General features: G+C 43.6%; 2 protein-coding genes across 2 annotated transcripts in view; both read right to left on the bottom strand.

Annotated features, from left to right (window-relative positions):
- ankrd46b (ankyrin repeat domain 46b) overlaps positions 1-18,234 on the bottom strand; it is a 29,036-nt gene extending 10,802 nt beyond the window's left edge. The window contains exon 1 of the mRNA XM_076028062.1: positions 18,230-18,234. The gene's annotated coding sequence lies outside the window, so the exon portion shown is untranslated. The remainder of the gene's footprint in view (positions 1-18,229) is intronic.
- col4a6 (collagen, type IV, alpha 6) overlaps positions 1-27,506 on the bottom strand; it is an 88,778-nt gene that overhangs the window by 6,380 nt on the left and 54,892 nt on the right. Inside the window, exons 5-36 of the mRNA XM_076027866.1 lie at positions 19,080-19,214; positions 18,758-18,802; positions 18,523-18,642; positions 18,338-18,400; positions 17,842-17,877; positions 17,653-17,715; positions 17,338-17,373; positions 17,188-17,229; positions 13,995-14,087; positions 13,272-13,325; positions 13,040-13,102; positions 12,702-12,746; positions 12,282-12,335; positions 11,413-11,482; positions 11,193-11,303; positions 10,510-10,656; positions 9,938-10,138; positions 9,106-9,201; positions 8,738-8,895; positions 8,001-8,183; positions 7,727-7,910; positions 6,256-6,300; positions 4,559-4,630; positions 4,062-4,169; positions 3,683-3,901; positions 3,408-3,566; positions 1,702-1,872; positions 1,465-1,608; positions 846-968; positions 494-675; positions 350-413; positions 168-242 (exon numbers count right to left, since the gene is read on the bottom strand). Coding sequence (XP_075883981.1) covers positions 168-242; positions 350-413; positions 494-675; positions 846-968; positions 1,465-1,608; positions 1,702-1,872; positions 3,408-3,566; positions 3,683-3,901; positions 4,062-4,169; positions 4,559-4,630; positions 6,256-6,300; positions 7,727-7,910; positions 8,001-8,183; positions 8,738-8,895; positions 9,106-9,201; positions 9,938-10,138; positions 10,510-10,656; positions 11,193-11,303; positions 11,413-11,482; positions 12,282-12,335; positions 12,702-12,746; positions 13,040-13,102; positions 13,272-13,325; positions 13,995-14,087; positions 17,188-17,229; positions 17,338-17,373; positions 17,653-17,715; positions 17,842-17,877; positions 18,338-18,400; positions 18,523-18,642; positions 18,758-18,802; positions 19,080-19,214 — 3,361 coding nt within the window. The remainder of the gene's footprint in view (positions 1-167; positions 243-349; positions 414-493; positions 676-845; positions 969-1,464; positions 1,609-1,701; positions 1,873-3,407; positions 3,567-3,682; positions 3,902-4,061; positions 4,170-4,558; positions 4,631-6,255; positions 6,301-7,726; positions 7,911-8,000; positions 8,184-8,737; positions 8,896-9,105; positions 9,202-9,937; positions 10,139-10,509; positions 10,657-11,192; positions 11,304-11,412; positions 11,483-12,281; positions 12,336-12,701; positions 12,747-13,039; positions 13,103-13,271; positions 13,326-13,994; positions 14,088-17,187; positions 17,230-17,337; positions 17,374-17,652; positions 17,716-17,841; positions 17,878-18,337; positions 18,401-18,522; positions 18,643-18,757; positions 18,803-19,079; positions 19,215-27,506) is intronic.

Genomic DNA, 27,506 nt, shown 5'->3' with positions numbered 1-27,506 from the left:
GGGCGCGACAGAAAGAGCCCCAAACTTCCGTCGCTTATCGAATTTTAGACGCATATTCGCGTCGCGCTTGGTATGTATAGAAAAAAAAAAAAAATTGCTGGCGAAAAATTCGTCTTTTGCCCGGTGTGTAAGGACCTTAACACTGTTAGCTTTCATTATTGACTTACCTGGGTAACCTGCTTCTCCAGGCTGTCCTTTAGCGCCTGGAGCTCCAGGATATGCATAAGCTTCTCCAGGTATACCTAAGCAAGAAATAATTGTTTGGGGTATGCAATATTCCATGTTAGGTTGGTGAATTACTTCATGTGCTGCTGCTATTCCAGGGGAGTGATTTCATGTTTGTCATTACCCTTGCCCCCCGGACGACCAAATTCTCCAGGATTACCAGGCAAACCAGGTGCGCCATCGTCACCCTTAAAAAATGGCATCAGAACTTGAAATTTGGAGAAAGTTTATTCTGTTGTTGTTTTCTTTAAAGTTTTTACTTTCTTACCCTTGGTCCAGACGTGCCAGGGAATCCGGGGATTCCAGCTTCACCTTTGGGTCCAGGAAAGCCTGGTGTGCCAGGTCGTCCAGGAAACCCAGGCACTCCCGGCTGTCCTTTAGCTTGGTCAGCCACACCAGGAGCTCCAGGAATACCCTGACGACCAGGAAGACCTGGCAGACCCTTGTCACCTGAGGACAGACATAGGATAGAATGTAACTGTGCCACTCATTTAGTGTTTTATAACATTAGTTTCAGTTTTTTAAACTAGTTGGCTGCCGTCCTCGCCACCCTGACTGATTACTCTTGTGGCAATTGTGGAACGAAAAAGCTGTACAAAGATGAATGAATGCAGTTTTACCTCGAGGACCAGTGAAGCCGGGAAGGCCGCTGCTTGCAGGGGTTCCTGGTTCTCCTTTCTCCACATACTCCGATGGATAAGGGATGGACGGCAGGCCAGGGGGACCAGGGTAGCCTCTGTCACCTGCAGAATGCAAAATCTCACAAGCTCTAACTAACATGTCTACAAGGACCGAACGTATAAAACCTGCAGATTCTAGAGTTAAAATGCATTAAAACAAGCAAGCAAGCTAAACATATACATATGCATCTTTTTTGCATGTATTTTATATTGTGGATGAAGAAATAGATCTCAGTCATTCGCATCAGCCCACTCCCAGCACTTGATATCTTGGCTGCTGTTCAACTAGCAATGAAGATTTTAAAGGAAAATCCAAGAGGTGCTTGAGCACAATGAATGCATGGGAGACACAAACATGGGAGAAGCAGCCCTACTTCTCTCTAAAACATAAGAGAGAATCAAATCCATATAAAATGCTACACACAAGAATAAGTAATGTGTTACAGAAATATCATTTTGGTTAGTCTGTCACTGCTTTTTCCCTGATAACAATTGCTGTATAGAAAACAACAGAGTCACTTTTGTCAGTGACCATAAGTGTGATCATAAGAGTACCCACCTTTCTGTCCAGGGTATCCGGGACCACCTAGGAGTCCATTTCTTCCTGGGCCTCCAGGTAGTCCCTTGCCTCCGGGGTACCCTGGCGATCCAGGACGACCCGGTAGTCCAGGGAAACCCATCACTCCTGGCAACCCGCTCTCCCCTTGAGGAAACAGACAGAATGACAATGTTGTCGTGTCTGTCAGAAAATACTGAATGGCAGCAAATGTGACGATAAAGAGCCACACAAGCTCACCTTTTCTTCCTGGAATCCCTGGGACTCCTTCTCTAGTTCCTGGTCCCAGAGGTCCAGGGGGTCCTTGTCGTCCTGGTGTTCCTGGGGTGCCTGGCAGTCCCGGGGTTCCCTTCATCCCAGCAGGCCCAGGAAACCCTGGGTCTCCTCTATCTCCTTTGCGGCCAGGGAAACCTGATGGATGGTAGATGGATAATGACGCCACAAAAGAGCAAAGTGAGTGCAAGCCAGAAACCAGTGAGAATAATTAATACAAATGTAATTGTAAATATGACGACATACAAGCAAACAAATAATATAAGACTTACCAAACTTATAATAAACTTACCTTCAACATAGCACTATTGGTTATTCATGTGTTTCTACATCGAGCACATACGAAAACCAAAACCAAAACCAAATGTACAAACACATTCATTATATTGCTTTGGATCCTTGTTAAGGCTGTAATTGCACTTAGATTGTAACTGAAGAGATTAAGATTTACAATTTGCTACGTCTACAATCAAAATGTATCAGGTTACAAGAAGATGATTTTTGTCGCTATGCTTTGTTAACAAAACATGGTAAGAAACTCTAGTGCAATTCCAGACTATATTAGTGCCCTGAATGTGTCCTACAAGGACAGCAAACTACTTGCTACCGTTTACATTCTTAAAAAGAAACACATTTTCATCACATCCCTGCAGATTTTTTGTTCCATTTGTCTCCAATCTTACACATTGAAGGGATGTGCTGGAAAGTCTTTTTAAGAGCATAAAAAGCCTCTACGGTCACTTATGTGGCAACTTTGTTGAATGTCAACAAAATCTGAGTTTGTCACAGAGGACTGTTGCAATTAATGCAATAAATAGTGCAGATCCAACCGAGCTGCTAGGGTTAGTAGTGGCTGCAAAAAATAAAAACAACGACAACAGCAACACTGGTAATAATATCATTATAACAATTCAAAACACATTAGTCATATTTTGAGAGAAATTGATATTTCTGAGTTGTCACAGCTAAAATGTCCATCTTAACCCACTGCTCGGCTCATGTATTGAATAGTTAATGCACCATAGGCTATTTTTAGAAGTCACTTGGGAAAACAAATCTTTTGATGGACATTTTCACTGAATAGATGAGAAAAGGAGGGCAGGCAAACATATTGAGGAACACCGCAGCTAGGCATTTGGTCTAGTAGCAGGAGGGTGGAGGGATAAAAGCCATGGATGGATGATGAATGGATGGATGGACAGGTGGAGAGGGAGAGAGAGTGTCTCACCTTGGCAGCCTAGAACGAATGACCCGACACCAAGAAAAGGATGAGAGGATGGGTGGAGGAAATGGTGGTGGTGTGAGGAAAGGAGGGAGGAAAGAGAGAAGAAACATGGGACAAAGACAGACAGAAAACAGGAGAAGAAGACATTTCTTTTGGGTGATGCAAAGTTTATAAAAACAATGAGAACAAACTGTGGTGTCGGCTCCGTAACTGAAGGATTGTGAGAGAAATACGGTGACAGGAGGAAGAAGTGGACCAACGCTGCTAAAAGTTAGGGGATGAGAAGTAAAACTTTCCTCGGTTTCTATAAATCAGGCAGCATGTAACTAGATGAGCACGTAATCTTCCAAAACACAGTACATAGTTTCTACGGCTCCTCTAAAATGAACAGTGGTCTTGGTTGCTTTGTGGCAAATCGCAGACAGGGTGCAAAGATCCGTTCCCTCACCTGGTCCCCCATTCAGACCACGGTTGCCAGGTGCTCCAGGCCGGCCAGGGATGCCCCCGGTCGGCGGACCTGGAGGTCCGGGAGGGCCGGGAAGGCCGGGAAGACCATCGAGTCCCCGCTCTCCCTTCAGTCCAGAGACACCAATACGTCCATCAGTGCCTGGGAGAGAAGTTTGTATTGATGGATGTTTATTTCAAGATAGACAACCATTACAACAAGAGATGGAGTCAACACAGAGAGGACTGAAGATGTGTGTCACTCAGTCGCAGACCTACCAGGAAAACCTGGTCCTCCTGGTGTGCCGGGGTAGCCCTTGTCTCCCGGGAGTCCAAGAAAACCATTCAGTCCTGGCGATCCAGGTGTGGCACCCAAGACCTCGCCAGGGAGACCCTTAGCCCCAGGAATACCTGGGACACCTTCCTTCCCACTGCCTCCATCGAAACTCTGTCCTGGAATGCCTGGAACTCCAGACTCTCCTCTGGGACCAGGGAAACCTGCGGGGATGAGACGGGGCATTTAATTTGATATAAAAAAAATTGTAGTCAAAGAAGAGAATATTTACCCTAGTTGAGTCCAAAAATCAGGAGTCCGTCTGGAGCATCTTAAGTTAACAACTCTGAAAGCGTAAATAAAGAGAGCAATATAAGGATTCACCTGCAGGCCCTGGCAGGCCTCCGAAACCAGGATCTCCTCTGTCTCCTTTTGGACCGTCAAAACCTGGACGTCCAGGTCCTCCTGAGTAACCTGGCGAACCTTTTGTTCCTGGCAGAAGGAGAACGGTCTGATTGATGAACAATGTTTTATCTTCAGAGTATTTTCCCCCATTGACAGATGGTTAAAGTCTGATTTTCATGTGATATTAGCCAAATGTAGAAGCGCAATGACTCAGACACTTTTCAAAAACAGAGAGCTTGTTTGACATTATTAACTCTTTCCTTTGTGCCATCCAAAACTAACTAGCAAGCAACAGCAAATGACCACGCAGAAAAAGAAACTCCTTAATACTGATGGAAAAATAAATACATAGACAAAAAAACATATTTGAGTACACCTCACTCCTGTGCATGGAGTGGGGGGGGGACAAAACATAACAATGAGATCATATACATGAAGCTCTCAGTTAACGTGACATCACAGGAGTGTGCTTGTACCTGGTCTTCCAGGCACACCAGGGTATCCAGGGTCTCCAACCTCACCAGGTATGGTGCAAGGTAGCACGTGGCCTGGTAGCAGTCACACATTGGTTAACAATCAAACTTAATGCATGCGCAGTGCAGACAGGATAGAAGCCGTTACCCTTTACATAAAGACATCGACGAATCTACAAATGAAAATGTTGCAACAACGTTTATCTGAAGTAAAAATCGAATCTAAATCTTCCCAAACAGGCAACGTTTTGTTGAGACTCTCGTGCATTTGGAACGTGGAGGACAGTCATAGTGCATGTCTTTGGCATGTTGATTGTCTGTCGCCGTTCACACCACACTGCTCCCAATTGGACTCATTTGACCGTCGTCTGAGGGATTATTGTGTGCTGTAGGCTGCATGTCGTTAGTAGCAATTCACTGCAATAAAGGGGGGGGGGGTTTCGGGAAAAAAAATTAACAAACAAAATAATGCTGTCGGGCGGCAGGGATGGATTAACACTCTCAGTTTGTGTTGGTCTCAGTTTGCCTCCCCCCACCCCCACCCTTCCCACCCCTCACTGGTTAAAAGCGCTTAGCACAGGCAGGGCTGGAAAACATGCGCCAGGTTTCAGCAGCTTTGATTGGAGGAAGAGCAGAGCCCGATGAGCTGACTGATTGGTTTCTTTTTTTTTTAAACCCAAGGATTACCGTTAAGGAGTCGTTACACCTAAGTACCGTCAATCATCGTCTGACTGCCAGAGTGGAGACCCTGAGACGCAGGGAGAGGAAGAGGCTTCCATCGGCTCCGTCATGTGCAAATGATTGACAGGGAACTATTCTCTCAAAAGACAATGTTTCTCAAGTACACACTAACTGCACTAACAATAAACAATGCAACAGACTGAACAATAATATAATGGCAAATAGAAAAAAAAAAAGGCATCGACTGCATCCTGTTAGTCAAAATCAAAATGTTACTACTGAAGATATGAAGGTATGCAGCTTGTACCAAAGTCAACACATTGCTGTTTATGTCCACCTAATAGTACATACGGTGGGAAACTGGCTATGAAAAGTGGGATGAATAATACACTGGTTTTGTCTTAAAGGTTAAGTGTGTAATATTTGTCGATTTTGAAGGAGAAACAGCGACATCAAGTGGTTACATTTCAGATTGCAGCGTCTTTCACTTGCTCTCCACCTCCCGAGTTTGCCAGCAAACTACAATGGAATGCACACCCAAACGTGGAGACCTCATCCACATTCTCTTCTTCTTCTTCTTCTTGAATTAATTACGTACAATCAGGCTGTCTGGATTGTCAACACCAGGCTTTCTTAAAAAACCATGGTGTTGCAAGACGGCAGCTAACTGGGAGCAAGACCCTATCTTATATATACATATATATATATGGGGACTGTTCCAAGTTTAGGAAAACCAAATTACTTGAATTGCCCTAAGGTTACACACTTTTATTAATGTTTATATGGGCACCATATTAAGCTTTTACCAATATAAAAATCAAAAATGGAGCCAAATTTTACACACTGGACCTTTAAAAACTGTCTGCCTGATCAGTCTGTTACACGGGGGTCCTGTCGCTTTTATACTCGAGGGATATTCACAAATCCACCAGTGTCTAGGCTTCCGAAACAACTGGAGCCATTCATTGTGTCCCAGGTTTGATTACACTGGCTGGTGGATAAAAAATTCAGTTACCCACCCGTTCCCTCTCCGGCGTCAATTACCCCTCCACAGCCGTTTTCACCTGGACAGATACACATGCACAGAGGAGGTCAGAAAGATGGATGGATGGATCAGGAGAGGGAGAGTGGGAGGGAGGGAGAGAGAGAGAGAGAGAGAGAGAGAGAGAGAGAGAGAGAGAGAGAGAGAGAGAGAGAGTGAGAGAGAAGGAGAAACAGAGGTAGAGGGGTAGATGGTGGCAGCATACAAAGCCAGTCGGGGTCATTTGCATGCGCCAAAGAAGCAGTTCAATTCAAATCAAATCATTCACCATTCAATTAATTCAAGGCTCATTCAGTTAAGCATGTTCAAATGCTTGCTTCCACGTACAATTGCTTTAAGCGCAGGTTATTGCACTCAACGAGATGAAAGAGCGTCGCAGCGGCCAAATTTACCAAGTCTCTGGCCAAAGGTCTGTGGCCAGGGTTTGAGTTCTCTCAGCTCGTGTGAGTGACAATAACCGTGGCAAAAATGATTTTAGTCGTTCAGCGTTACCGTCATGGTGTGAGAGCTCACATTCACACTGAGGATGAGCGGCTAGCTGCTGCTGCGAAGGAGGACTTTGTGTCATTTAGTCTCAGAAAAAAAAAGAACAACAGGTGTCAATGAGGTTTAAGTTACTGCTAGTTCTCCTTGTGCAGTATCAACACTATGATTTAATTCTTGAGATTCTGAGGGTTTCTCAAAAATGCAATCTTCTCTCTTGGCTGATCAACTCATATATCCTTATCTTCATATTTATATATTCTTACTCTTTGTATGTCTACAAAAACTTGCTTTCAACCAATAAATGTAATAATAAAAACCTATGACATTGTTATGCGTACATAGATACTGTCATCATACATAACGTTGACTTCTACTGACTTCTTCATGTCATATATTATTTTTTTCCTTTATTGGATCATTGGGGAAAAAAAAAAAACAGGGTCAGAAGAAAATATATTTTTTTTTAGATGTTCTCAAATAGTCTGAGACTAAAGAAGCACAGTAGTGCAAGTTAAACATCACTGCACATCAATCAGTCGCCTAACAAAAGCCGTTTATGGATTACAGATTATTGGCTGCAGAAGAGCTGTTGAAGCACATTAATGGAGACCATTAATCGTGTAGTTAACTGCTGCAGCTGAGGCATGAAGGGAAGGAAGCTGCTCCGGTGAAGAGAATCTAGCGAGAGCCGCGTCGTCCCGTTTTTGCGCTGGGAGAGTTTGGCCGCTTCAGGGATGGCAGACAAACCAGGAAGTGCTTGTCCCTAATGGGATGTCTTCTAATGGTTGAGGCTGTTAGGATGTGGTGGGTGACTATGGTACATGGCGGATGGAGATGGATCAGAGGACACTTCATCCATGTGCTCGTTCTATCCTTTCTTTGTTCTTCTCACTCTTTTCACGCACACACTTGTCCGCTTTTTCATTTTCTCTCTGATGGGAACCAGTGCTGGCATCACTTACCTCTTGGCCCAGGTTGTCCAGGTTGCCCTGGCAGCCCAGGGATACCAGCCTCACCAGGCTCTCCGCGGAAGCCCGGTGTTCCCACATAGCCAACGCCAGGATCACCGGCGCTTCCAGGACGACCCTTGACCCCTGGGAATCCCGGGAAACCTTTCTCTCCGAGTGTGCCGAACCCAGCGTCGCCCTGCAGATCAAATGCCGCTTGTACATGCGTACGGAGACACAATCTTGAACACTTTCGACACGTTCGATCGTCGCGCCTCTAAGCACTCACTGGAGGTCCGGGAGCGCCCGAGAAGCCAGGCGATCCATCTCTGCCGGGCTTTCCGGTTTCACCTGTTGGACCTCTGGGTCCAGGAGTTCCAAGCTCGCCTTTCACTCCCAATCCCAAGTTAGGGTAGTAGGATACCCCTTTCTCTCCTTTACGGCCAGTGAAACCCCTGTTACCATCACGTCCCTGCAAGAGGACGGAGAGAGAGAGAAAGAAATGCCAGTCAAGTCATTTTAGTGCCACTCAGCGTCAAGTGTTGAAGACAGCTTGTAGAAGCCAATAACGTAAAAACGGCCAATAACGTAGTAAATTTGCCCTTTTTTAAAATGTAATAGGCCAATAACATAATAAAAGTCCTGAACCAATAACATAATAACTTTTGGCCAATAATGTAATAACTTATTAGGTTATTTGTCTGCTTAAAAAAAAAATATATATATATATATATATATATTTAATAAAAAAAAATAAAAAAACTCTTTTCAAATGTAAAAACTGAGCCAATAACGCAACAATATACTAATATCACTTGATTTAAGTTTCATTTATCGGGTCTAACTGTATAACCTAATTGACCACTAGTTAGCAATGGTGTGGCATTGACCTTCTTCAGTTGCCTAAACAATCTTGCGTTCTTGTTAACACACATAGTTAAAGGTAACCGGTGATCCATTTTCTTTGGTGAACAGTTCATTTTGTGATTCTTTTTTAATTGGTTTGTACCAAGAGGATCTACTCACATTGGCGCCTTGTCCTCCAGGGAAGCCTGGTGTGCCCCCATCACCTTGCTCGCCCTTCTGTCCAGGGTAGCCAGGGATGCCGTTGCCTCCTGGGGCTCCGGGTAAACCAGCCAATCCTGAGGTAGCTCCTCCTTGGCATGCGCAGTCACCAGGGTCACCTAGCAGTACAGAGTCAGAGAGTCAGAAGGACAAGAAGCAGCCAAAGGAGACCCTGAAGTAGATTTCTGCTTAAAGACGGATTGAAAAAGTTCAAGACTGAAACATTTTGGGAGAAATATATATTTTATAGTGGCCAAGGGCTCTTTAACTATTCTAAAACGCATGTTGCTTCTTGTTGAGACAGATACTAGTCACGTGAGTGCGTGTACCGCTGAAGCCTTTGAAACCAGGTCCACCTGGAGCTCCTCTGGGTCCAGGCGCCCCAGGCTGTCCAGGAATGCTGGTGCCGCCGGTTTCAGGAGAGCCTGCGAGGGCACAAGCGAGAAGAAATGCTTATACGACATTCAATCGAGGCTTGGCACCGCAAAGATGTCATAAACGCAGCAAAACAGCAATTCAACATTGGAAAAATTATATGAAAAAAAAAAGTCAGCCAGAAACAATGTATGTCTGAACAAACACATCCATCTTTGAACAAACCAATACAATTCTTACAGGGTATTACGAAAGAAACAAACAGGAATGATGTAAATCAGCACAGTAGCTTAGTGTGAATACAGGAGGTATCTTGTCAGTGTGTGTGGTTCGACAGAGTTTAGCTGCAGCTGCAAGATGACAGATGCTGTTTTTCATTATTTTTTTAAAGCATTGACTCGTTTTTCTTTTTTTGCATTCATTAAAAAAAAGCACAGAACTGTATTCAGCCCAAATTCAGTGATTTTACATTGACGTTAATGACGAGGGAATAAATTGCAGAGGGCACTGCGCACCTCTGCAACTGCTAATAATTCAGTCATATTCAATTGCTACCTTGAATCAATTGGAATCCCACTACAATGATATGACGAAAGGGTTTCAAAACCGTAACTGGGCAGCGCACTGCTGCCATTCAGGTCAAAGTAAAATCAGTGAATGAGGTGAACAGCAGGCGACACGTTGTGGCCAAAGATGAGAAAAGCAGCTTGGAGTAGAGAGACTCGCCCATCCAAGTCCGAAGGCTCTAACAGCCTTCCCTCTTCTCAGCCATACTTACCACCGCACCCTCCACAGAGTATAGCGTAGAATGAAGCGTTTTGCCGGCTGAAAGTTGCTGCTTGCTGCCTTTTTTTTTTTTTTTTTTTTGTCTTTGTGGCTGGCCGACTATTGCCATGGCGCTCATGGCAATATGGGCGCCTCTAAAGTACCTGCCTTTGGGCCTGACGGACCACTCGGGATGGATGACGCAGGGGCCTTCGACCAACCCTTGGAGAACAGTTAAAGGAGTCAGCCATGATGTGTTAATCTGTGTCTAGCTTGACTTTTACTCCTTCATTGTGCTCCTCGACTCATCGTCTGCGTCGAGACGACGGGGCACCGTTGCGCCCGCTTGTTTCAGGAAACTCTTATTTGAGCTCCTTTCGTACAAGGACCTCAGCAGCATCAAAAAGTAGGTCTGTTAATCACACTGAACATCAGATAGTAGCGAAAATGCTATTTCATCGAAAACATTTATACCTTGTTAGACTTTTTTCTACCCTGTGCAATGTCCGTTTTCTTTTTTTTAATAAGATCCATTACGACCACCTGTAAAAGACACCGGAAAAGCTTTCTCCAAAGAGTCTGTATGGACATACTAGATGGGCCCTGTGGTCCAGGAGGTCCAGGTGGGCCGGGGAGGCCAGGTGAGCCGGGAAGTCCTTCAGAGCCAAAGCTTGGCAGGCCTGCGTTACCCTTTTCTCCCCTTGGCCCACTGATTCCTGGGACACCCGGGGAACCACGACCTGAAAGAAGCAGCAGCACACAGCCAGTGATGCAGTCATTGTCTAGCTCATCTAGTCCTATCAAAATGTTAACATGCAGGCACTACCCAGAAAATTAGAATATCCTGAAAAGGTTGTTGTATTTCTGCAATTATAATATGCAAATCAATATATTTCAAGTTTTTAGAATTGGACTCTTTGAAGCTACAAAACTGAAGCTTTTCACGGTATTCTAATTTTCTGAGTTTGTGGGTTTGTGGTTTTAATAAGCTGAAAATCTTAAATCAGCAACGTTACAACAAGGAACTGCTTGAGATGTCAAGTTGCGTGTAATGGCTCAATAAAATAAGCTGGTTTCATCTTTAATGTTAAATTGCCAAAATAAAACAACTTTTACTTGATATTCTAATTTTTCGGGTAGTGCCTGTATATTGCAATTACAAATTACACTTTACAGAATTACTTTTCAGTTTACATTCTGTGAAATAAATCAAGTCAAGCACTCAGCAATAACGAAGGTCTTATTCGATAACTGACTGACTGGAGCACCGCATCACCTGTGCCAAAACCTCCAATCCCTGGCTGGCCTGGTAGTCCAGGGAATCCTGGAGCTCCCTGGTCACCGCGAGGCCCCGGGCGTCCGCTGGAACCTGGGTCACCTGCTTGTCCTGCAGCAAACCAGAGCAGAAAACATTAGATTTGCATGTAATATAAATCATTGAGTCACATCTTTCACAAGAGCTGGTAAAGGACGGGCATCTGGGGAGTTAATGTTACCTTGGACTGAAGTGCCACTGCCGCTAACATAGGCCGGAGGTCCTGGTAGTCCGGGTTCTCCTTGGTCGCCCTATTAGACACAGTAGCACGCAGGGTAGAAAATGGTCAGTTTAGAAACATCACTAATGTCCATTTCATTTGATAAGTGACAAACGTTCGAGAACATTTCTCTAACAAGCTGTACTTCAACCATTTCAAGTCCATTCATGACAGTAAAACTAAAATAAGTTTTTTTTTACATGAGTCAATTATTGCATTCAACATTTTTCTAGAAGGAAACTACGTCACATTGTGTCATCAGCTCATCTTCCATTTTCTTTGTGCTTTTTGATGATTAGTCAACAATATAAGTTATATCAATTTAATGAGGAACTTTATTTTAACCAGCTGAGTGGCCGAGTGTGTCCGAGTGTCTGCCCTGAGAGTGGGAGGTTGTGGGTTTGACCTGAGCTAAAAAAAAAAGAAAACTGGTAGAAGTACAACCCATTGTCCCAAAGCCTGGCGCAGTATTCAGGGTTGGACTCGGGAGATTAGATCCCTTAACTTTGCCATCGTAACAAGGTTCAGAAGAAGGAGGCCTGTGTACTCTTACTTTGAAAAGAAAAGTGGAGTTATGTTTGGAGAAAGGGGGACACGTTGCCACCATCTACTGGTGATAAACGGGCATTGCAATAGAATTCGTCCTGGGTGGTAACTTACAAAGACTGCATGGAATAAACTACGCTAGATCAATTTTGGCTGTTACTTCTTCTACTACTACTACTACTATTCCCACTACTACTACTAATAATCAAAATAATGTATCCAGCTTTTTGAAGTATTCATAAACAGATGATAAACACACACAGAGAGAAACTTCATTATTTTACCTTCACTCCTGAGTATCCTGGTTGGCCGGGAAAACCCGAACTCCCTCTGAATCCCTGTTAGAGAAACATATTTAGGTTACACATTCAGACATGATACATTGATTAAAAATGAGTGCATTTACTCCACTGTTTTTTCATGAACCATTGCACAAGATCAGTGCATACACTAAAGAGAAACAAGATTATAGCCCACTGCAAAGCACTAAAATATTGAGATAATGAATCTTAAATAATGTTTTCTCTCAAAATATTTTTCAGTGACATTGAATTGTGCACAAACGTTTGGATTTATCATGTCAGTTATTGTGCGAAAATTCAATGGATGACTCAACAGGGACATTCATTTCCAATTACTAGATAACCCAAAGACACCAGATGTTTGTGTTAAAACGAACAGTTTGTTGTATTGCAAGGACATACCTGAGATCCTGGAACCCCAGGAGGCCCGTTGAAGCCAGGAGCTCCCTGTTGTTCAGGGAGACGAAAGGGATTAAATACAATTGAACACAGTAGAAAATACCTTTATCTTTTGGAGTTTGCATCCATTCTGTTTCTGTGTCTGTCCTGGTGTCTTCCTCCCACAAGGACATGCACTGAATTGCATGCATCCAGGTCATCTCTGGTCATCCTGTCTGACCCTAACCCTAATGCTAAGATTTCAACCTTGCTTTATCCACACATGCATTCTTTATACACACATACACTGTCAGAGCAGAGCCCACTGCCCCAACAGAATACAGGCATCTTTTAGGTCTTACTCTTGCACCGGGGTATCCAGGAATGCCCTTCTCCCCATATTCACCACGGTAACCAAAAGGTCCCTTGAAATAGAACAAAAAAAATAAAATAAAATAAATGGCCTTAGAATGAAATGAATAAAAATAAATGACAATTCTGTCATACAGAGTCACTTTGCACGGTCATGACCAAAACATTGTATGATTAATGGCAGAAACGTTACAGATGAATAGAAAGAAAGAACAAACTCACAGGTCGACCAGGATTGCCAGGAAACCCTCTGAGTCCCTTGTAACCGGGGTCCCCCTGCGAGATCAAGCAGCAGAATGAAGATGAATCAGACATCATGCTGCAGCTGCTCAATTGACTTTGGGGAAATTTCATCATGGCAACTTCTTTCTGTTTTGCAGTGGACTTGGATTGTCATACAGATATATTGACGTTCAACTTAACAAATTCACACTGGAATCTTTATATCTGACGCGGCACATTAGTATAAAATTGGGTTGCAGTGGTATCACAAACCCTAAACACCCGAGCCTTGTTTGAACTGAAGGACGTTGATTGCTTACTGTATTTACCGAAACAGTTGAAGATAATTTGTTCTGCAGTTACAGGCAAACGTCTACATTGCTGTCAGTTCCTGAGGACAGTTTACAGCAAACTGTTGTCCTTTAAAGTGTCCTTGAAACACAACTCAAAACAGATTCTACAGACAACTGCTGCAACACAAAAGCAACGCATGCACGAACACGTGGAGTTCAAGGTGGAGCGACGAATACAGTGGATTGTCATGTTTGGATTACACGACCGCAGCAAATCCGTCTTCATTCACGGCGTTGTAAAACCTATAATTCTCACGGCATGTTTCTAACAGTCGGGGGGGGGGGGGAGGATGAGGCCTGAGGTTCGGTCACACACGCCCCCCCTCTGTGACCATGTCCTGTTCTGACATCTGTCACGTTTCCAACAAACCTGCAGTCCTTTGTTTCCCTTGGAAAAGCCCACAAACTCCACAATGCCATTGATCATTGGCTGGCCGGGGTCGCCAGGCAAGCCCGCGTCGCCCTGGATTTCATAACCGAGGGAAAGAGAGCTGTTGACAAGGGTCTCCGGGGGGAGTGGGGGCAGGAGAGCAAGGAGGTGGACTACGGCGGCGGTGGTGCAACAGGGGCGTTACTGGCCGTTCCGCCAGAGTGTTGGCAGAACCCACACAGGAGGCTGCTGTGTTGGGAGTGAGGGAGGAAGATACTGGGCAGATGAGGAGCGGTTGATCTTAAGTGGTGGAGGAAGAGCACTGGATTCTTCCAGAACAGGAGTATGAAGGCATTTTTTGAGGGTTTTCTGCAGGGAAAAGTCCGTTTTGCCACCACCTGCCAAAGGCTTCGGTCAAATTTGAATGCAGGGAACTACGGAACATTTGGCTTTTTTTTAATTTAGTTTCCAAGTCATTTTCTCATGAGGACATTGCTGACGAGATCAAATTGGTTGATGGGCCACCTTATCAATAACCTGATGTTGACTAACATTGTGGCCAGTCTGCAGCAGGTCAGTGAGAAATGTTCAGTGTGATCAACCTTGCCTCCATCCCTTTGGCAAAGGCTTCTCCTCCTTTTGACTCCTCCCTTTCTCCGTCCCAGCCTCCTTCTGCCTTCGGTGGCTGTAACCCGTGCTACAATCACTGCTCCTCTTCATCGTGAATGTCAAACCACAGATTGCCTGCTGCCTTGGTGTACAGTAACCCCCTTCCGTCCGTCAGTGCCTGTGTGTGAGTGAGAAGTGAAGGCGCTATGTCGCCGGCTCCTAGTCTTCCCTTTGCTGCGTTACCTTCTCTCCTTTGTAGATAGTGATAGTTATTTCACTTCTTAGTGACCCATCGCCGGGAGTACCACTGGGTCCGGGAAGACCCGCATCGCCCTGGAGTCCGAAATACACACAAAATACTGTTAGCCAGCCAGAAGCATTTGGGACAGAGTGGAAGAGTAACAAGAGGAGGTTGAGGTGGTGAGTCAGGAGGAAAGAAGCAGATGCAATAAAGAAGAAGAAGAAGAAGAAGAAGAAGAAGGAAAGATACAGAGGACGTAGGTGAGCTCCTCTGGTCAGTGACCTTGTTTTTCCTGACTTTGTTTCAAACTGATATTAAATCTTGCTTTATCGATTGTGAAGAACTAATAAAGGTGGAAAGAAAGCCCAGAGAGAGCTGCAAGAAGCCTGGTTTATTAAAAAGAAGTTGAAAAGTAAAAGGTCTTTTCATGAGAACAGGGTCTCCTTGGAGCGAGAAGGGCATCGATTGCAATGTAAAGAGAGAACCCTCGCACAAGTATGACCAAATTAAACAAAACAGACTGGAGCACTCTCTTCAACAGAGCAACAGAGCAACAAGTTAGAATGGATGCGTGTTAATTAGCCACTGAAATGTGGCTAAATGTTCTAAATGTGGGAATATTGGCAGTTTATAATAATATAGTTGAACTTCAAAAAGGAGCTGACAGAGTTTGAAGCACGATTAATAAAGTAGACAATGAGGAGAAGTGATGCAGAAGTAAACAGAAGCAAAATGAAGAGCTCACAAAGTTTGAATCTGAGTCGTTGATTTATTATAAAAATTCTAAAGCGCAGAAATAGTTCCACAAAAAGTCTAGAAATACACTATTGCCCTCTACAATGCCCTACTCTGGCCAAGAGTCTACAGTGAATGGAGCTGCTTCCACATTCTAACCTGGATGTGTCCCAGCCCAGTGTCTGACGGTTGCATGCAGTCTGTGAGGAAGATGACTTGTTAGTACTCGTGTGTGATCGTTCAAAGTGTGATTGGTGAGAAGATGATTGAGGGGGGTGGAGGTTGGAGGTGGCGGTGAAGACTCGACATAATGCAGGCAAAATGGAAAATCCCAGAATTCACCACCAGGGCCCCAAGAGTGTGACCAGAGGGAAGGTGCAGTGTGACGTTGAAGGGAGGAGCAAGTGATTCCAGCACCCAGTTACCATCCACAGATCACCCAGCAGGTGGCAGCTCAGAGATTTACTACATTCATAACTAGAGGTGGATTGTTTTTGTTATGCTATACGAATTAAGTGTATTATTTTAAGCCTGGATGAGATCCAGCGGCGATACATTTACTTATTTTTGAGACCAAATATAGAGTAGAAAATGTCTGAGCTGACTCTGCAAATCAAGAATCAAGTGTGTGATGCCACTGGCCAACTTACAAACAACATCACCAGCAGAAGGTCAGATGATTTGGTCTGACCTGTTTCTAATCAGTACTTGATTGATTTAAACTGAAGACATCATCTATGATCTAACTGAAAGTATAACTCCAGACACTGGAGCTCCAGGGGTACAAGCTTGCTGTCGTTGATTGTGAGTTGTCTCAGTGGCGGCCACGGATCATTTAGAGGAACAAATCAGACTGAATCAAGTGGAGGGTCCAAGTGGTCTTTTTATCATACAGGAAACAGGATGCAACAAACAGTTCAATGACCTGGAGGTCGGGAAAAGGGAGGGTGAAGGCAGGGATGCAGGGGGGAGGGGTGGGGTTAAGGATGGACGGAAGAAGAGCAGGTTGCCAAGCCACCACCAGTGTAATCAAATCATGCAACCGATGAATCAAAACAAAAGACATGCAAACACACTCAGACACTTATTAAGACTTTTTTTTTTTTTTTTTTAAACACTCTGAGCTTGTTGTTAGCCTGCAGCTGACAAGAAAGTATAAAAACCACAACTTTTCACTCTGAGTGTACTGTTAAAATTCATTGTTTTACCCAATTCATTTTAACTTAACATCACATAACTGAATTTCCACCTCTTGGGCAGCAAACAATCTTTATTTAAATTTGCAATTTATTTGGCCAATGAAACAATTAAAAATGTTCCTTACAGGTGCAATTCAAAGCTTGTTGTGTTGGATTCTTTATACTTTCTCTGGCACATCAATCAGGCTCATTCTATCTTGAGGGTTATCGCAGAGATGCACTAATAAGCTCCATCTCCGTCTTTCTCCGGTGGGAAATTCATAATTAAACAGACAAGTGTAACACAAGAGACGGATTCTATATATTTTTTTTTACACTCTAACTGCATCATCAGGCCGCTACTTGTCTGTAAAGCTGAATTTCTATGTATCAGCGAGTCAACATGAGCTCTTCAGTGAACAGAGCCTACCTTGTCTCCTCTCTCTCCTTGATATCCGTCGCTGCGGCTTCCCTAAAACAAAAAATGTTAACAGCAATGCAATCTGAAGAGTGAGCGGTCTCATTGAACGACATTGTTTTATTATTATTATTATTATTATTATTATTATTTTTAACTTACCATTAGCCCTGGGGGACCAGGAGGACCGGGTCGGCCCTAGCAAAAAACATAAATCAAGCAAAGAATTCAACACTAGAATGTCATTTATATTTGCTAATAATCACATAAATTGAACCAATTTTTAACCATTTTTTGATTATTTGTGGCGGCAATCTCTGAGGAAAAAAAACATTATTACAGATCAGTTTATAAACATGTTAAAAAGTTCCTTATAAGGAAATTACAGCTAGAGGAGAAATTACAGATTTTGGATTGTGGGCTGTATATTTTTATATTTATACTTGAAATAACTGTTGCTGAAATGTGTATACGTACAGGGGGTCCATCAGGACCTCTGGGACCAGAATAACCGGATGGACCGTCAGGACCTCTGATACCCTGTAAATAAAAACAAACAAACAAATGATTTACCCAAGAAAAACAACAACAAATGTTTCTTCATTATTTTGAAATCTATATGCACTTGGTATTGGTCCACAGGGTTAGAAAAGAAGGCATTCTTACAGGTGCACCGTCGGGTCCTGGAATACCAGGCACACTCTGAGCAGCAGCAGCAGAGGTGAGAAGGAAAAGAAAAAAAAAATTAACATAACTATTTTTGTAATTCAGTCATCTACAATCATAACATCCATACTGTGTCTGTGCTTTGGTGATTTCAATCAAACATGGGAAAATAATACTCTTGTATATGCTATGGGTTGGACTTGGTCATGGCCACCTTAAATCTAACAGTCAGTGTTGCTGCAGCACCACCTGTTGGCTAAAGTTTGTCACATTCTTCTGGTAACTCATAGTGAGCAATGAGTCACAACATCAGTCAGTGGCAGAACAACAAGCAGACAAAATACAGAGACAGGTGCTACAGATGGGAGAGGAAGATTTAAGGCAAAGTTGTTTTTAACTCGAATGAGCCAACAGAATCAAATGTGTGCTCTAAAAACAGAACCAATGTCTCGTCCTCATAGAAGAAGCTCCCTCGAGCAGAAGGTGGAGACCCTACCGTGATTCCATCCCCAGAGACGAAACGAGGCTCTCCTTTTGGACCCTTTAACCCAGGGGGCCCCTGTTAAAGGAAAAGATGCCATAGTCATCTGTCACGTGTAATGGAAATTCACTCCACCGCCTCTAAATCTGAGGTTTGATGTACATAATGTAACACACAGGGACCTAAAACTTGGTACTCACAGCAGGGCCAGGATATCCAGGTGCTCCTATCCCATAGCCAGGATCCCCAGGCTCTCCTATGGTCCCATTACAACCGTCCACTCCTGGTTGTCCCCTGCCTCCATCCTGACCAGGGTGGCCCTATTGCAGTGGCAATGACCAATGAAGATGTGATACAAGGTAGGAACACTAATAATTTGCCCATGAAGGACATTTTGCATTTTCTTGGATTTGACCCGGGTCCAGCATTACTTACGGGGACTCCATCATTTCCTTGGAACCCAGGCACACCCATAGGCCCCTGCGTTGATGAAAAATACATAACTGATCTCAATGCTGACACCTGGTGGTGAACACAAGTCACTGCAAATTCTACAGTTCTGTTTGTTTTTGGCGTGAATTGAAACTTGATTGTTTTTGCCATTAGTTTTCCAACAGTAAAATAAAGCTAATATTCACTATCAGTTATTTAAACAGGAAATACCGTAGTTTGAATGAAAGGTGGTTATTAATTGACTTGCCAACCTTTTATTCAATAAAACCAGCGTTTCAACCAAGATCAGAACTGAACCGGGCACCTTGTCTCCTTTGGGACCAGATGGCCCTTTTAATCCAATGTGACCCTTCTCTCCTTTAGGCCCTCGAGCCCCTTGGCCCCCACGCGACCCTTCTGGTCCACTCTGACCAACTTCACCAAGTGGCCCTGGACGTCCCTGCGCCGGGAAGACAGAAAATACATGGTCACATTCTGAGGTTGGTAAAGAAGACATGAACAGACAAATAAGAAAACTGCAGCAGATTCAGAGTCAAGCTTCTCACAGATACATGGACGCGGATACTTTTTTTTTTGAATATGACACTAAATGAGTGCTTGTGAACAAAGCTCTGATAACCTAAACATAAATGCAGCGGTGCAATTATTCAATATGTCACAGATGTAAATATACAGAAAAAACCTTTATCTTGTAACTTTATCAATCTCCTTTTCTGCGACACTGACACATCATTTTCGAGCAGGATTATTTCAAGAACACATGAAGAGGAAGCCCATTCTGCTTCTGAGTGTTGGGGATTGCTTTAGGGTGCATTTTGATGAGGGTGTACAAGTTAGAAGGGAAAGTTAGGGCTCCCCAACTGGTGGACGCGCTTTTTCCTGCTGCCTCGTATATGGGATGTTAACACATGACCGTGGCTCCTATTCACAAATTTCATAAGGGTTGGTAAAGTTTTTTATGTGGGCTTGTAGCGGCATGTTGGCTTCGATGGTGGTCTGGAAAACCAATCCGGCTGATAGGGCCCTCTCAGTCGCCCTCATCCATTGTTGAGAACCATCTAACTGGAAAGTCAGAAGATAAATAAAATAAATAACGTCATGCTATAATAATTCTTGGGGAAAAAAAAAAAAAAAAAAAAAATCGCCCCATTGCCAATTCTGACCACATGGCGGCAGTAGAAACCCAGTGTTGACAGGTGCTGCGTTTGTGATTTAAGGTTGCAATAAGTGAACAGGTGAGGAGTCGCCTTTTTGTTTAGGACTCACACCTTTGTTCACACTAGAGCTCGGACTAGTGACAACCTGCCATTATCTGATATGTTTAGCAGTATAACAGGGTAGGAACGGCGGAGACAGATGGAGGGAGGATGGAGTGGAGACGCTGCAGATGTCTGCACCTGGGTCAAAGGAAAGTCGCCCGGATCCAAAGTTTACATGGAAAAATTGGCTCAGAAATGTAAAATGTGTGTTTTTTTCGACACAGCAGGCAAAGCACAACACACAACACAATGTTTTGAAATCCATTACAAGCTTTAGTAAGAGATACCTGTTGTGCCTCCGTGTGAGAAAACGCATGTCTAATTCTGCACATGAAGTTGCTAGCCTGTGATGCTATGTGAACCAGGAAGTAAACTTGGGCTGGTGTTTATGGAGTTTTTGGAGTGTTAGCATTTAGCATGCATTTAGCATTCATGCTAGTAAACACCTGCACTTACAAGTCCTTTAGAGGGACATTTCTACAACTGACACTGAGCTGATGCTGTACACAAACGTGTTGCATGACTGCACACAATTGAATTCTAATCTTACATTTGTTTTTACCTCTGAAAATGAAGAAAAATGTCGAATTAAATGTTAAAACTGTGGCACTTTGCACAGTTTGAGCAGCAGAGTCTGCAGACCATGACGCAGACATACTGTATGTATGTGCACAGGAGAAGCACACCCTTCATTAGACACAAGTTAAAGGTTCACATAACCCTCTATTAGTTCCATGCACACGCGCACACACACACACACACACACACACACACACACACACACACACACACACACACACACGATCTAAAAAGGAAGGTACTTTTGGCCTCCACACCTGGTCTTTTTCATATATAACAGCGCTGCCTGCAGCCACAATTTAACTTGTTAATTATTAATAAGAATAAAAACAACAGCAAAGGTCAGCTGCCATCAGAATAATAGATCGTGAGAATAATTCTGTTCATAAAACTGCAAACAAATTTGTCCAGCATTGGTCCCATTCTGCCTGGAACTAAAGTGAAGTCTCACACAATTGTTCAAATATACTCCAGTGCATAAAACACATCATAGATCATCATAGATGAAAACTGCAAGGAGAACAATTAAAACCAAAAAACATTAATCTGTCCCTGACACCTTGTCCACTCAATCCCACACTGGCCTTGCTTGACTAACATGTGATTTTTTTTAAGGGTGGGGGGGGTTTGGGTGGGGTGCGAGTTCTACCTCCAGTCCATGTGACCTCAGGGCAGCAAGGTAGCAGTTAATGAAGGGGCTGTGCCAGGTAAAGGCGGGCTGCCGGAGCTGTCTGGCTCAATCTCACTGTCACACCTGGTTTTTACCCAGGGAAAATATGTAGGAGTCCAACTTTCTCTCACGCCTCTTTTCTTTCTGTTTCATCACTCTTTTTCATCCTATTTCATCCGTTCTTTTCAGTTGATTTCCCCACAGGTTTCTTTTTATATCTCCAATTTCAAATCAATGAATGTCCCACCAAGCGTTCAACAGCACAACACGTGTCTTTGGTTTTATTTGAGGTCAGCTCTTTAAAGCCTCCCCTGCTTTTCCAAGTCTCTATTTTAAGTCTCATGTGTCTGGTGTAGGTGCAGTGGAGTGTGAGCTGAGGTGAAAACATGCAAGAATAATGCTTTTGTCTATTACCTAATCACACTTAGAGGGAAACCGAGCCAATTTCCAACAGGCTTTGCATCATTACAGTGTGGCAAGCATATGCAAATGTTAAGCTTCTCACTGGGTTTTCTGCAAAATAAGAGCCCAGATAACAGGGACTTGCACATAGAAGAAATGCCAGCTGATGTGATTACAGTTCATAGAGTTTGTTGGGGTTGCAGTGCACCAAGTGACACACAAGCAACATATGGATTCTCCTTGACGCCTCATCACCTTCCTGCTTTAAAATAGATTAAAGATCCAAGAACAAGACAATTGCAGTGGGTCGCATGCTTATCTGAACGATTTCTGTCTTCAATTAGTTGCACTGCTTTTCTATTCGAGGAAAGCTGAAACTTAACTTTCAAGACTAAGATGACATGGACGACTGAGAACCTTCACAGCCCATCATTCCAACAAAATAGCAGTATTTTGTATATATACTGTAAAAAAGGTTGAAGTTTTAAAGTTACATTTGATAAGCAATAAGTAATTTCAAGTAAGATATACACTGTTTAACTGTCCTCCTATTCTATTCTATTCTATTCTATCACAAAGCTCACTGTTCATGAAGTTTCTTAAAGTTTAAAAGGATTTATTCCCCTACGTGGGAAACGTGGTGTACCGGGACGATCACAGAGGAAGTGCAGAGGTGGGGGGGGGGAGATAAAAGAGAAGGGACGAAAGGGAACAAAACCAGGAAGATAAAGCAGAAACAAAGGTTGGTGTTCTATGACATCAGCTCCTCTGGACAGTGGGGCTGTTCCAAGAAGAACCACTAGATGGCAATCTACCCTTGCGCAGCGCTCACTGATCTTAAGCATGCGCTCTCTCTCCACATGTGAACTCTGCAGGCCATGCGTTTCTATCAACATGCATGCGATACAGACTACAAGGTGCATTTATAACAGGTCATATTTAGCATTTTTTTAAAACATGTTTTAGCCTGCATGCAAATTATGCACCAAAGTCCATGAGAGGGAAATGTACTGGGTATTATCAATATGATCTAAAGCTTATGAAGCTTTGCAAGCAAGCATTAGAAACTTTAATTCACATCTTTATCACACCCGTGTTCAATATATACCAGCAGCCACAAAGAGGAGTTCAGAATTTCAATCTTTAAAATTAATAAAAATAAATAAATAAATAAAAAAAAATCTAAAATTTCCCCGCTGCTCATTTGGAGTGTCAAGTGCTAGAAGGGTCCTCACCAAGTCTTAAAAGCAGCTCACACGTCGTATGAAAACCATTTTATTCATGGTGCAAGTTTTATTCCTTCCCCACCAGTTTCTCCACCGCACCCTCGCCAGTTGGCATCCCCCTCTGTTTTCATGCCAGCATGTCGGCTCTCCACCCGGCTCTTCCACACCTTCCATCCCCATCATCTTCCAGCAGACTGGTCAGTTTGTAGGTACAAATCCCCTCTTGCACAAAGGACACAATGAAGCCCATTCTGGGTCGCTAAGCTCTCTGGACTTACTGCTCCCATCGGCTCCTACCTCACTTCCTGATAGAGGAGAGTGCTTGGACAGACACATTCTAGCCGCCACGCATGTGAAAACCAGCGCGTGCGTCGCCCGTGAACCCACAGACACGGACACGCGCGCGCACACACACACACACACACACACCCACCCCTAGGGCCCTGTGAGGAATTATCAGGACTCATTGTTTGGAGTGTTAAGGGGGAAGATTTTAGCTGTCACACCGCATGCTCACTGGGGGGCATTGATGAGGGCAGCACAGAGGGGGTTGGGATGGCAAACACTTGGTCTTTGAGCGCTGGTTAAATCACTGGGGCAGCGTGATAACCCAGTTTTAGGCCCAGCCACATCCGAGCGCACACATGACTCGGCAGAACCCGAAGCGCCCGGCAGAAATGGGAGAGCGGGCTGGTGAAGAGGGGCACATGCAGACAAGTGAGAGCAACATCCTCTCCTCGCTGGACGCCAATGCTTACGCTGTCTCCTCCACTTGTGTCTCCAATCGCCTCTCACACTGAGAGCCTTTCCTCAAACAACCGGACTTTTCTCAGGCGTGGTTGTCCTGCGCAGGAAAAATTGGGATCCGTAGCGCAGGCATGTTAGTATTTATGCACTATCTTCTTTGTCGAGTCAAAGAAACTCAGTGATGGGGGGGGGGAGTTTTTGGACAGCTCACACATTTGTAATGTACTGATTAGTACTCAGAATCAGTCTGTAGTCTCCAAGTGCAGTTTATTTCATTGCAGTCACCCACATTTACCAACATGCTGCACCTGTACTGTTCTGTCCTTGCAACACATCCAAATCCAGCCAACAATAAACAACAAATTAATTTCAATTAGATTGTGTCTCCGTGATGAAGACAAACCTTTTGAGACACAAACATGAATTCTCCTGCACAATAATTTGGATTAACTAAAATTGTAAGGTTGTCCACCACTGAATGAACACACACATACACACACTCATCTATATCTACCTTTATCTGTGTGTTTTTTGCTTCTTTCTGTCAGAACTACACCGGTTATATTTTCAGGAAATGCAAAAATGTTAAGAAAAATACAACAATGAAGCGCGTACTGCACTAAAGTACACTTTAGGAACGTACGTTCAGTTTTGCCTGTCTAAAAGGTGTCCAGACCCGCAAGCCTTTCATTTAACAAACACATTTGGCATTAACACATTTACTTCTCATATAAAAGGGACATTTACACATTTACTATGATTAAAAATAATGACACACACTGCAGCTATGAATGTGATCCTCACTTCTAGACTGCTGTGGAATCTTTAACAAACAAACAAACAAACAAACAAACAAACAAACTGTACTGTGAGACTGACGTGTGATTAATTCATCAGCTATTTTAAGCATTCAGTGTCCCTGTCACTACTTTCCTCCAGGACCTTTGTGTGCTCTCTGCCTTTGCGCTCCATGGAAATGATTCCCACCCCTCCTCTCTACCTCATCTGTTTGAGGTAATGGGCCGCCGTTAAACAAACAACCTGTTCTCTGTTTTCATCCAGGTGCTTTCCCCCCCAATAAAAACCCCATTAGCAGCTCGCCGGCCTCGTTGTCCCACGGTGATGATGTCACAGAACTGTGGCGTGTGTTGTTACTGAAAGTGAGCTACAGTCCAAGACGTTTTTTTATTTATTTATTTTTTAATTCATTAGCAAAAGGCTGTGAGCCTTAAGAAGCAAATCTGAGGCCTGCGTAAAAATTCCTTGAACACCATTTATTCTAACTTTGATAAAATGCTGCTGTTGGAATGGTTTGGAAACTTTAAAAATTAGCCCGAGGTGAAGTCAAGCCATGAACATTAACGGGAGGTGTAATTGGCAGGTATGGCTTGTTTAAACCTTCAGGCCCTTTCCAAGCACTACTGCACAGATGTGACTGTGGAGCCAATGAAGAGGAAGACTGACGATGATTAATTTCACCAACTTTAGGCTGGAGACGTCTCTAAACACTGTTTTCCCACTTTATCTTCATCTCCATCAGTGTACTGTGTTGAGGGATGAAGGTGAATCGTGTATACAGTCAAGATTTCATCTTGGAACCGTCACAAAGTTTCGTTGTAATGATAGAAGCATCTATTATTAAGACCCACACAGGAGACAAACTAAAAAATGATAAAACTTGTGGATAAAAGTCAATAAAATTGCGACATTTTTAAACTGTGTTTAAGATGAACAGCTTGATTTCACAGCCAGCGGACACTTTGGAAACTTTTCTTCCATGCTCTAAAAGTCAATGAAAAGAACAATTTAAATCAAACGACCAGACGTTCGGACCGTTTTAATATCTACTGATACACTGGGTGAAGAATTGATGACGAACTGAACTGATTCTTTACTTCTTATTTCATGGCTTTTCATATCCTACAACAATGACCATATTCCAGTTCCCATTTTGCACCAACATTGAGATCGTCCACTCAAGGTTGCTAATAAATCTGAACTGGGTGCTTGAAATAGGAAGTTTTGCACCTCCCCCGGCAAAATAAATATTTAGGAATGAACTCTTGACGTCTGCATTAGCCGGTGCAGCATGATCAGACTATTTCACTCACACTTTAGAGTGTCCGTCTGCGAAAGGACACTTTCTAAACTCTGGCGGCAAGTGCCTCCGAGAGTGAAACCCATGCTGCGGATTGGACTGAGGGGGGGGGAAGAAAACATCAGCTGATGTCTCCCACCTGGCCTCAGTCCTTGTTTACAAATAATGCCGACGTCTGTTGACGACAGCGCCGAGCAAGAATGTGAAACACGAGAAATAAAGATTACATTTCCACTTCAGCTTAGTCTACATTCGGTAGGGGCAGTAGGGGCAGAAGCGAAGTTATAAGTTGGGAGTTAGGTTCTCACAAAGTTTTCTGTGTGTGCGTTCAGCATCTTCATCAATGTGCGCCAGCCCCAACAGCAGCCACGTCCACGTGTTGCAAAGGACAAAGTCATCTTGCCGAAGCATCCGGTTGTGAGCAGGAAGGAACAGTGCAGCACGGACATCATGAGGATCCATGTGGGCGACGGCACCAAAATAAGCTGCGCTTGGGAGAGACCCAGGACCGCTTCTTAGCGCGACGCAGTACATCACAAACGCATGAGGTGTCCAAAAACTTCTTTCCAGGTCCGCGCGACAGTACCCCCCCCCCCCCCCCTCCCGTTTGAACGGATGCGACCCCTCCTGCAAACAGGCTGGTGAGCATCGACACGTTTAACAGGCGAGTCCTGGCCAAGGCGAGGTCAATGCTTCGTGAATGAAGGTGTGCAGGTGTCAAATGTGCAGGTTTGAAGATGTCATAAATAATTGTGCCGTCATCGTGGCATCAAATCACAAGGGCCAGTAAAATGGGTAATTACCACTTGTGCACATTCCTGCACGTGGACGCGTGCGAGAGTGCGTGCTTGTGTGTGTGTGTGTGTGTGTGTGTGTGTGTGTGTGTGTGTGCGTGTGTGTGTGTGAGAGAGAGAGAGACACATGAGATCACCCAGACGGTGTCTAGTTCCTGTGCTGTGGACAAAAGGAGAGCAGATTGGTTGATGAGAGCTCTCGCCTGACATTTGCTTTTATATCTTATCTTCCTGTTTACTCGCAGCTTCCATGACGGTACTTCACATCAGCATGCAGCAGCTCTGCCTCTGCAAGTCACGTTTTCTTTAGCATTTAAAAAAAAAAAAAAAAAATGGTTTTATTTTCATTTATTCTATTATTTAGCAGATTTATGTTAAAATAAAATAAAAATTTGTGATCGCCACTGGATTAATAATCTGAGTAAACACAAACCAAACAACTAAGAGTACGACGAGCAAGTGTCCACCACACGCTCATAAGGCGACTGACTCAGCCTCCATCAACATGAGAGAAGTTCTCAAAGGAATCAAGTGATGGCAGTATTGCGCACTATAAATGCCATCAGGGGCAGGCCTGATCTTGCGAGGGTTTATTTCCTGGTTAGAGTCTTAAAAAAAGGAAGAAGAAAAAAAAAAACCCAAAACATCTTCATATCATTGATAAAAAGTTTTGGAAGCAATAAAAACAGATTAAGAGGCGGAAGAAAAGAAAAACACGAATGTGCGAAAATTGCAGAGCGCAACAAAAAAAAAAAAAAGAGTGTGAGATGAAAGTAGAGGAACGATAAAAGGCTTTCCAGCTTTCACACACGCAGATGTACAAACACACTGAGACACAGACACACAAACACAAACACACACTCACATGCACACCTGTTTGTGCAAACACACACACACACACACACACACACACACACACACACACACACACACACACACACACACACACACACACA

This window comes from Nelusetta ayraudi, unplaced genomic scaffold (assembly GCF_046127955.1).
Source record: "Nelusetta ayraudi isolate G7.1 ecotype Tasmania unplaced genomic scaffold, CSIRO-AGI_Nayr_v1 ptg000022l, whole genome shotgun sequence".
NCBI lineage: Eukaryota > Metazoa > Chordata > Actinopteri > Tetraodontiformes > Monacanthidae > Nelusetta > Nelusetta ayraudi.
The sequence above is the reverse complement of the archived record's forward strand: the minus strand, read 5'-3'. Positions and strand labels throughout refer to the sequence as shown.